We start from the raw sequence: 11,621 nt of genomic DNA on the forward strand, positions 1-11,621 counted from the left end.
TTTCGTATCTTTCTTCTCCCTTCTGACAGGATCCTACAGCAGGTACTGGGGTCGAGGGGACGGCGGCAGCAGCAGTGGAGTCGGCGTCAGCAGTGGGTCGACCGACGAATCTCCAAGGCACAAACCGAAGTTCGGAGGATTTAACCTAGACGAGTTCCGGAACGTAAGTCTTTTGTCACTCGGTGTTTCGCAGTCTCTCCCGCAAAGATAGATCGATCTTCGATGGATTCTGCGAGGTCTGTCATATTCAGTCGTCGTGGATATACAGTTGGAACTATAAACTTTTATTTGACCATTCCGGTTACTTTCACGGGAACAAGTGCATTAAATTTTGACTGTGGTAACGAGAGAGATGAGATGGTTTCGTAACATCTCTGCACAGAATTGCGATCCGTGTTTTTTTTTTTTTTTTTTTTTTTTTTTTAAGCTGATAGGTAAGATGGGTGAAAGAAGAGTGAGGGCAGTTAGCTAGCTAGCTAACCAAGGCAGGGAATAGCTTAGAAAGTTAAGTATTAGTAAGAGTAAATGTAAAGTGTGTTTTATCTACAATTCTATTCGGGTAAGGGTACAATTTTCTAACTAATATTAAAATAATACAATAATGGTTTTACATTATATTAACGTGGTGAATTGTACAGATACATATTTTGAATTTTATTTCTTAAAAGTGTGATTATATTTAATAAAGTTCCAATTTTTTAATTAGGCTGTGGGAAAATGAACAAAAGAGGCTATCCGGTTCACCAGTGCTGTATAAAAGTGAGGAGAGAGAATAATGGTTAGAGAAGAAGTTCACATACATTTTTTTGTACTGTGGATAAGTATGTATGCATATATTATTATTATTATTATTATTATTATTATTATTATTATTATTATTGTTGTTGCTGTTGTTGTTGTTGTTGTTGTTGTTGTTGTTGTATTAATCCGGAGACTACAACGGGATTGTAGATAGTGATCTCCGCTACAAAATCGTTAATACAGTATTTTCCTATTATTACTGTAATTTTTAGAGTCAGTTGTTTCTTTAATGTCGGCATGTTTTAGCCATCATAGTGAGAAAAGTGATGGACTCCCAAGGAGGCAGGATGCAACCCGGAACCCCACACTATAAAACCGCTCAAGTCGAATAGGAAGACCGATAAAAAAAAATCTTAATAATGGTGCTAGCAAATTATTATTATTATTATTATTATTATTATTATTATTATTATTATTATTATTATTATTATTATTATTATTGTTCACACATTCTGATGGGAAATACCAAAAGGGGACATTAGCGCTCAGATAGATTTCATAGAGGAGAATTCTCATTTGTTTGTTTGACAAATGAAATAAATTGCACCAAAATAAATACAATCAGTTAACCTGTAACTTATTAAGAAACTGATATAGAGATGTGGCGATAGCCTTGGTCAACAGACAAGTGTTTCCGCATTTCATTGCATTTTCGGTCTTGATTGAATAAGAGTCAAGGTTACTTTATCTCTCAGCATAACGTAGATCATACAGTATTGCAATTGTATACCCTCCCCCCCTTCTCTTGTGTCATCAGTGATGTCTGCTTGGTTATCTGTAATGTGATGCCATTTGCATGTACATACGTACATTATTCAAACAAAGACCATTTCATTTGACACCAGTTACGGATACCGTACGGTTTCAATTCCAATACTAAACTTGAAAACATCGGTGAGTTTTTTTTTATGTTTTTCATTAATATGTTCTACAATGACAAACATCATCTGCACTCTTCTTTACCGGGTTTTGCTTGCAGAACTCTGCAGGCTGCTGTTGCAAATAATGTGTCGTTTTGTAGTATCATGTTTAATACTACCCAGTTTGGTTAAGTAGATCCACAGAGGGAGACCGTGCAGGTTATCGAAAGCTTTCTGCTGTATATATTTTAAATAACAAAATCAAGCAGGCATATTACGTACTGTGGATTTACTTAACCGTTTTATTAACTCGTGTTATTATGAGTTTTTCTTTGACTACGCAGTTTGGTGGGAATTTTATTTTGGCGACAATTAAAATGTGGAATACTGTGTCTAGTGCAGTTGGGGAACCTTGCGATCTCTAAAATATTTTAGCGAGGGATCAAATTCATACCTGCTTCCTGCTGACGTCTCTCGAATTCAGGCCTAACGGTTTGAACTAGTTGGGTTTATAGCCCGTTGACTCTGTCCGTAAGAGGTTTTAGCTGAAGGTTACAATAACAAAGAAATAAAGAAGCCAGATCGTCTCTAAATCAGATGTAACATTCAACGCGAAATGTACTTGTTAGTAAAATACCTTATTAGTATTTGTTAGTGAATATCTTATTCTTCCAATATTGGCGGTATTAACATGTCCCTTTTGGTGATCACGGAGGCACGATTACAGTCGTGTTCCGTTCATGAAATTCAGGGTCGTCTAAGCCTGATGAAGGCAATGCTGTATTGTTATGAAATACCCCGGAAGAAACCTTTGTGTAGTACGTATGAAGGTCGGCTTAATTATCTTCCCTTTATATCAGTAGTCGTAGATAATGTTGATTTGAAATGCATCTCTTATGGGTATTTGTTTTTTTTACTTGGTTTTGAATTATATTTTGTTGATATTTGAATTGTCTTTGTTAATATAAAGGTAATATAAAGTTTAATGTGTAGTATATGTTTTCTCAAGCAAAGACTCCGGGAAGAAAGTTAGTCCTGGTACTAGAAATTAGTCTTATGGCAATGCAAATAGAAATGTGTAGAGTTCCCTAACTGTCAAAACTGAATAATTGTCGAGTGGTCTGCTTTATCCTTTTTATACTCTATGTCCCCTTTCTTAACACCTGTATGTGAGTATACTAGGTGAGTATACTAAGCTAGGCATTGATATTCCTATTTTGCAGCCTCCTTTTTGAGAATCTGATGGCAGCGAATGTATTGTACACGAAACCATTTTCTTTGCACATGCGTTGCATGAATCATTGACCCCCATCAATCGTTACAGCTCATGGCGTGCACGTAAGTTATTCAGGTCTAAAACACGCATCTCCTTCTAGAAACTATCTCCTCTTTCTTTGACCATAAAAAAAAAGTCCCATCTGCGCTGTGGCATCCATAGATTTCACTCCTGGGGGGTTTTCCTATCGATCGCCTATTTTTCAATGATACAATAAAGCAATAAACAAAGGGAGAGGAAAATCTTGATTACGAGATGGACTGGAATATAAATATTTTGGGAAAGGCCCAGCGCTGGGAGCTATGAGGTCATTCAGATCTTACAGGTGAAACAGGAGGCACGCCTCGCAGCTGCACTATGAGACCATTGTTAGGAGAGGGTGGACATTAAGATGGAAGAAGGAGAATATGAACATAGGTACGGTAAAAGAAATGAAAGGGGTTGCAACTAGGGGCCGTAGGGACGCTGCATAGAACCTCAAGTAATGCCTACAGTGCACCGTGTGAAATGCACTGACGGCATTAACCTCTCTCTCTCTCTCTCTCTCTCTCTCTCTCTCTCTCTCTCTCTCTCTCTGGGATTACGAGATGTAAGGCTTTAACTATTTTTTTTCTCTATCCTAGATTGACCCCATGACTCTCAACAATACCGTCAACCACAAGAAGTTGACCCTCGTCTTCAACCGGGTGCCCAAAGTGGGCAGCCAGAGTACCATGGAGCTGCTGAGGGCGCTCAGCTACAAGAACGGCTTCACCTTCCACAAGGACCGGCCCCAGAAGGTCGAAAACATCAAACTGAGCGTCCGAGAGCAGGTCTGTTGCTTTTGGCCTCATCTTTGTATTAAATGGTATCACATAAAAAATCTTTGTATTAAATGATATCAAATATCAAATAAAAAAAATCTTTGTATTGAATGATATCAAATAAAGAATAATTTCTGTATTAAATTATATAAAATAAAATCATCTTTGTATTAAATATAAAGTAAAAAAGATTTTGTATTAAATGATATAAGATAAAATAAAATCTTCTTTGTATTAAAACGATAATCATAAAATAAAATCTTTGTATTAAACGATATCAATAAAAATCATTTTGTATTAAATGATATCAAATAAAAAATAATTTTTGTATTAAACTGATAGCAAATAAAAAATCATTTTTGTATTAAATATAAAATTAAAAAATAATCTTTGTATTAAATGATATCAAATAAATATCATTTTCGTATTAAACGATATCAATAAAGAAAATCATCTATGTATTAAATGATATCAAATAAAAAATCACTTTTGTATTAAATGATATAAAATAAAATAAATTCATCTAGGTTTTAAAAGATTTAAAATAAAATAATATCATCTTTCTATTTAATGATATCAAATAAAAAATAATAATTTTTGTATTAAACGATATAAAATAAGATTAAATCATCTTTGTATTAAATGATATAAAATAAATTATTTTTTTTTATTAAATTATATAAAAAATAATTTTTGTATTAAATGATATAAAAAATAATTTTTGTATTAAATGATCTCAAATAGAATAAAATCATCTTTGTATTAAATGATAGCAAATAAAAAATCATCTTTGCATTAAATGACATCAAATATAAAAAAATCATCTTTGTATTAAATGATATCAAATAAGAAGAAAAATCATCTTTGTTTTAAATAATATCAAATAAGAAATCATCTTTGTATTAAATGATATAAAAAAACCATCTTTGTATTAAATTATATCAAATAAAAAATCATTTTTGTATTAAATGATATAAAATAAGTGATCATCTTTGTATTAAATGATATCAAATAAAAAACCTGTATTAAATTATATCAAATAAAAAATCATCTTTGCATTAAATTATATCAAATAAAAAAATATTACAATTATGTTTCTATGCCGATAAAATAGCTTCATTTATCACAGTGTTCTGTAGCTTTAGTAAATGTTGCAGCTTGTAATAAAACGATTCTTTGAAACACTCGTTTTCTAATCTCCCATTCTTGAGGAGGATCAGAAGTGATGACGGAATGCGACATCAGCTATTTTTATTTATATATATAATTTAGAAAGTATTAACTGTCTTTAATTCTTCCCCACAGAAGCGTCTTGTGCAGCTAGTGGATGTCTTCAGACCACCATCCGTCTACGTCAAACATGTCTGTTACATCAATTTTACGATGTAAGTTTTTTTTTTTTTTTTGTTAGTCGTAAGTAGACCTTCTAATACCAGCAGCTGTCCATCAAGGTACACAATAACATGGTCTGTGTCTGTGTTAAACGTAAGACTATAGTACACTACTCGTTAAGTTTCTTTTTTTTTCGAAATATGGAATGGAATGGCGTATATGTAGAGTGTAGGCCAAAAACGCCAAGCGTTGGGACCTGTGAGGTCATTCAGCGCGAGAAATTGAGAGTAGATAGGTTTGAAAGGTGTAACAGGATGAAAACCTCGCACTTGCACCATTAAACTATTCTTCAGAGAGGATGGACAGTAAAAGGGGAGAAAGAGAATATGAATGGAAGTTACAGTAAAAGTATTGAAAAGTGCTATGTGCAATATATACTGATTAATTCGTAGCGATCTTCATTTTCATTAATTTCACCTCCGCAGCTTCAACGCATCCCAGCCCTTGTACGTGAACATGGTACGTGATCCCGTCGAACGAGTGATATCCTGGTATTACTACGTCCGAGCCCCCTGGTATTTCGTGGAGCGAAAGCAAGCATTCCCCGAGTTGCCTCTCCCATCGGCCATGTGGCTCAGAAAGGTTAGGAATGTTGTTTAAGATCAAGCTGGCCTTATGCCAGCTCGGGCTCTTGCTCATAGAGCAGCCCGTAGGAGGTTAGGAAGGAAATAAGGGCCCCCTTTAGCAACTAAGGGTCGTCTTTGAGTTGTGGTTTTAGTTTATCTAAAAATTTTCTTTTGCATTTTTGATTGATTAACGGGATGTTTAAATGATAGTTTCACTGCGTTTTCAGAGTGTTTTGCAATTAGACTTTTAGTGAGTAATGCATCATTGATATCTTCGGTTGCTATCCTGAATGTATCATTCATAGGTAAGCATTGTTAATTTCATTCCCTATTCTTTAGGATTCTCTGCATGATCACAATGTGGATATACCCTCTCACGCGCTTGCTCCCACATAAGCCCACATACGTATCTATTATACATCCATTTTAAATTTGTCTCCTTATCATTCAAAAATGTATTTTTCGCGCCTTAAGTGATTCATTACTCTCCCCATAACTGGAAGAAATAAGAGGTATCAGAACTATAACATCAAACTCACCGACACCAGATCTGTGTGTAGAATTCAAAGCCGAGAAGACGTAGCAGATATATTTCCCTGTTCCTTATGAAAGTCTAATACAAAATCTCGCTCATTCCAGGACTACGAAACTTGCGTTCTGACAGGCGACCGAGAGTGTCAGTACAGGGAAGGCGACGAAAGACCCGATTTTGCCCAGCTAACGGAATTCTTCTGCGGTCAAGACAGAAACTGCACGTGAGTAGTCGACGCTTTTAATTTCTCGACGCACAGCTTGTGTTCTCGAAGAAGATGATGTCTCTTTCTTCGTATCTCTTACTCGGCTACTTGACCTCTCACCAACCCCAGTTCCAATACCCGGCTAAAATTCACCTTTTTGAGATCCGTAGGTTGCTGGAGTTTTGGGGGGGGGGGGGGGGGGGGGGGGGTGGGGGGGGGGGGATCCGTGAGCCAGATGGGCTGGAAATTAATTAGCTCCTGAGTATTGTCGCCAAGTTTTTCCCCACCGTTGTTAAATCATGTACAAAGCTTTCCTTTAAAAGCTTCCTTTGGTTCAACAAGATGGAAGGCAACTGTTTTCATTTTTCAAACTTATAAGTACTGCTTTTGTGCACACTTCGAAATTTACCTCTCTCTCTCTCTCTCTCTCTCTCTCTCTCTCTCTCTCTCTCTCTCTCTCTCTCTCTCTCTCTCTGACTTGACGTTTAAATCAGCTTCCTTACAGGTCTTTGGAGAGGATCTGAGTTTTATATCTTGGCCGTTTAGAGTGGATAGGTTCTCATTTTTATTTTCTTGGGCATTTAGACTTATGTCGGTTATATTGCTACTTCATACTGACAGTATTAGGAATTGTATGTTGTTGACGGTTGACGGCATGGCATCTGCTTTACTTTCTGCCTCTAGTTGTCATGTCCTCCATCTGTGACTTTCCCTTGTATCCTAATCTGTGCATGTTTTTTTTTTCGCAAAAGAAACACTCCTTCGCTTATACTCCCAACATGTTTGCGTCTCAACCTTCCTCTGGTATTGACATTCGGTATCGTTTATCATTCACGTTCAACCTAGTATTGGTCATAGGGTATTTATGTATAGTTAAGTTCAGTGCTTCAAAGAACAATGTCCATCTATTTCTACACTTTTGTATTCTGTAACATGAAAACGTAAGTCAGCATCTGATTTGTATCAAAACTTTGGGTTTTCCCCTTATTAAATCTTGATATTTTCCTTATCGTTCTCCTAAATGAACGCTTCTTTTTTTTCTGTAGTGAACTTACGATTAATAATGCGGCATGCAGGAGGAATTGTAAAGATGCTGAAAGTAGGCACTTATTTACTTATTTTAGTGATAAAAAAGAAAGATTAGGCATGATAGGATTTTCTGAGTTCCAGACCACCATTTTGAAAAATGGATTAATTTTGAGATATCTTTCGCAGAGGCTTCAACACTGCCTACGCTCTTCAGAAGGCCAAGGAAAACGTTGAGAAAAATTATGCTGTGGTTGGTGTTCTGGAAGACCTCAACACCACTCTAACGGTTCTTGAGCACTATGTTCCACGATTTTTCAAAGGAGCAAAACATTTATATTATAGTAAGTACATTAAAATCTTTCTGCTTGTTATTCCCCCCCCCCCCCCACAATATAGTGACGTCAAAATCTTTCACTTTTCTGAATATTAAATGTATTTGTATGGAGATAAAGGTTGGCAAGACACTTTTGTCTACAATTGTAGGAAGTAACCCCTAACAATAATTGTTTGCTGCCTGACTGCAACATTCATCTAATTTAACATCTGCTTTTTATATAAACCCAAGTCCTCTGATAAAGCAGTTGACTTGTAAGTATAACTTTTCTAGTAGATATATGGCATGCAAATGCAACCTATATATATACAAATTAGATGCCGATTAATCTCAAATTGTACGGTGGGAAAAATGTATGACCTAAGAAAGATCATTATAATCTGATCAATAATGGATTGACTCAGTAAAATTATCTGTGCAGCGCTACATTGACCTAATAAAAAGAATTGGGATAGTATATAAGTGAATTATTGCTTATGCATTTGTGAATGGTTCTATGAAGTTTAGGCTGTCAAGCCAATCACTTGGGTACTTTCGGCCATTCTGAATTTGAGGCAGGTTAGATAGCAAGATAAAGAGATCCAGAAGAAAAAAATGTTAATGATGTAAAAAGATCCAAAGGTGAAATTGCAAGAAGACCCACCGTTACACTAAAAAGTAATAGTTAAAGGTTGGGGAGCAAGATGAAGAAGGCTGGTAAGTACAATGTTCTCAAGAGTGGGTGCAGCTAGGGGCTAAAGGGGCACTGTAAACACCCCTTAGTATAATCTACTGGAGAGAAAACCATCCAAACGAAATTTAAGCGAACCTTTAAATTAAACACTGGCATCTTAATTTATGTAAATATGTACTAATCCATATCTTTTCCTTCCTTAGATGAGGTCCAACGCTTTTCCAAAGTGAATCGTAATATCTACAAGCCACCTGTTTCTGAGAAGATTAAGGACATTGTTAGAAAGAACTTCACAAGAGAAATAGAATTTTACGAATTTTGCAAACGAAGGCTTTACATGCAGTATGCAGCCCTTAATTTACCCATAGAATAAGTGTACAGTATACCTAGAATTTATTAGTTTTGTGTATGTTACAAAATGCTGTCTATTGTTTTTGTGTATATATATATATGTATTGTTGTGGTAATACTGTACAGTAAGTGTCAAAACTGTTCATGTTCTAGATCCCCCCCCCTCTTTTTTTTTTAACTTTAAGTTATTTTGGATTTCAACTTCCAAATTAAAGGTCCATAAGCCTCAGAAACCTGATAAAATCTTATTCTGATGTGGCAGCAACTTTGCATCATATTAGGAATACAGTGGTACTGTCCTTAACATAGAGAAATTTTTTGGCAAGAAAAGTATATTTCAAGTTACCCAGAATGGCCAAAGAAAAGTATATTTCAAGTTACCCAGAATGGCAAAAGCAAAGTATATTTCAAGTTACCCAGAATGGCCAAAGAAAAGTATATTTCAAGTTTCCCAGAATGGCAAAAGAGCAGATGCTTGACCAGCACATTGTCTTACATGCTGCATGAAGCACATTCAGTCACCCAAATATATTAGTTTGAAAGTTATTTATTTACTATTGGGTTTTGCAAATATATAGAGTACGTATATTTAGGAACATTTATTACACTATATCTATATGCTTCATATCAGAAAGCTCAATTGCCTCTGAAGAATTTTAGAAAGAATGCCAGAACAAATTATACTTGGACATATACAGTAGCTCATACCATTGAATTTACCAATGTATAAAATCTTTGGTAAAACAGATTTGCCTTGTGTGGTAATATTGTACTTCTAATGATGTATTAATTCCTTGAATGGTAAAGTTGTTGCCATGTACAGTAATCAAGGTCTTTAACAGACAAACATATCTTAATTGAAATTCAGTTCCATTGAATTTTATGTTTTTATGGTGTCACCGAAAATGTTTTTCCTTTCAGATCACCAGATGGTGATAATGTTGAAATAAGTATCTGACCCTACCCTTTGAATCTTTACAATTGCACATTTTTATTGTCTTCCTATCATCTCCGAGTTCATTAATTTGCTGTGATAATATCCTTTCATATTTCAGTTTACACAATCCATTTCATCTTTTTTTGTGAATACTCACTCTGCTAGAATGTTCATTGAATTTTCAAATGGTTATTTAGCTACTCATATTTTAAACTCTAGTTAGCAACTAAGCATCTGTGTTTTAGAATAAAATTTGGAAAGTGTTACAGGTTCCATTATGGATATTCAGATTTACTCTGTGATCTTGTATTTCATGTAGTACCTTATTTAATATTCTTCATAAAAAGTTTACTAGAGATTTTTTGCCTTCATACACTGAAAGACATTCTTTACTATGTACAATGTTTTGAGAGTTAAAAGTTTTTAATACAATAAATAGTAATTATTTAAAAGAAACCAACTTATTGGTACAATATTTCAGATTATGATATTAACAGGGTTGCAACTGAAGTTTTTAAGTAGTTGCAATTTTTTGTTTATAAATTCACAATTATTTATCTATTTACAATTTGAAGACAGGGGACAGTGTAATAGTAATTCCTTTTAGACATACACATGCAGAAAATATTTAAATGAAGTCACTTGGGGATCATGTTTTTGCTGTGTACCTTTGAACTAAAGAAATTCTTCTAACTACCACACTAATATAAACAGGCACTTGTAGTATTACAGTACTCTATGTTATACTCATAGACTGGGATATGTTGTGTACGTATGTCATATTTATTTTCATGAAGTTACTTATAAACATTTTTTTATTCATTGCTCACTTTATCATTCATTTCATCATAATCATCGAATATTTTAAGTATGATTACTCTAATAAAACCGCTTTCACTTCCTTTTCTTTTCCCTTTCCAAACAAGGATGCAGGTTCATCTCTTTGTTAACATTTCTCAGACACTTTTGCTTCGTCAATTTCAATAAACATTTATGTATCACTACAGAATTTTTCCTTAACATCTTAAAACCGATATGAATAAAAAAAAAAAAACTGGTAAATCAAGGTTAATATTTAAATTTTCTCTGGAACATGGGCTCAAGGTGTTAGGGCTTGAATTTTCCTGTACGTACTATTAATAGTATGTATTTGTTCTTAAATTCATGCTTTACTGTGGTGTTGTGTGCCAGTGCTATTGCTCACATGATCAAGCCAGGCCCTTCAGAATAAAAACAAATAGTCTATCCATCTTATGGAATACAACAAGCAAACTTGGGTGACAGCCATTTTGTTCTCATAAGTTATATTCTGGAAGTGCAGGAATAACTGAAAGACAAGCGGTTACCTTTCAAGATCTTACTTATAACTGACAATGTATCTAGCCATCCACAACATTTGCTTCAGTATTGATTGTTAGTGATATTCCAGGCTGCTCCTAATGCATCACTATTGTAGCCCCTTGAAACATTATGAATTACCTCAAGTGAACTTACCTCACCTTCAGGAGGATTCATGCTGCCATTACTGCGAATGCCAACTGCAATACAGTATCATGGTTTTATAGAAAAGCTCAACAAATGCAGATGCAATTATGCTTATTGTAGAAAAAGTACATGCTTTAAAGCTTGAGGAAATCAGTGCATGCTGGAAATCATTATATAGTGAGACAGTCAGTGATTTCAAGGACTTACCCACTATTAGCAAAGAATATAAGGAATGTTGAAAGGGAAGTTGGTGTGAAGGGCTTCTCTAACAAGATCAATAATGACTTCAGGACATACCCAGAAGAGCATAGTGAATTAGCCAACGAAGAATTGATGGTCTAATGAAGTCATGGAAAGAAGATAGTGATCATGATGAT

The 11,621-nt window shown here is 34.8% G+C and overlaps 1 protein-coding gene across 1 annotated transcript in view; it reads left to right on the top strand.

Annotated features, from left to right (window-relative positions):
- LOC135221081 (heparan sulfate 2-O-sulfotransferase pipe-like) overlaps positions 1 to 10,715 on the top strand; it is a 109,184-nt gene extending 98,469 nt beyond the window's left edge. The window contains exons 3-9 of the mRNA XM_064258870.1: positions 30 to 163; positions 3,561 to 3,749; positions 5,046 to 5,125; positions 5,558 to 5,714; positions 6,338 to 6,453; positions 7,651 to 7,805; positions 8,675 to 10,715. Of these exons, the coding sequence (XP_064114940.1) occupies positions 30 to 163; positions 3,561 to 3,749; positions 5,046 to 5,125; positions 5,558 to 5,714; positions 6,338 to 6,453; positions 7,651 to 7,805; positions 8,675 to 8,844 (1,001 nt within the window). The 3' untranslated portion in view covers positions 8,845 to 10,715. The remainder of the gene's footprint in view (positions 1 to 29; positions 164 to 3,560; positions 3,750 to 5,045; positions 5,126 to 5,557; positions 5,715 to 6,337; positions 6,454 to 7,650; positions 7,806 to 8,674) is intronic.
- Positions 10,716 to 11,621: the final 906 nt, after the last annotated feature.

This window comes from Macrobrachium nipponense, chromosome 2, assembly GCF_015104395.2.
Source record: "Macrobrachium nipponense isolate FS-2020 chromosome 2, ASM1510439v2, whole genome shotgun sequence".
Classification (NCBI taxonomy): Eukaryota; Metazoa; Arthropoda; class Malacostraca; order Decapoda; family Palaemonidae; genus Macrobrachium; species Macrobrachium nipponense.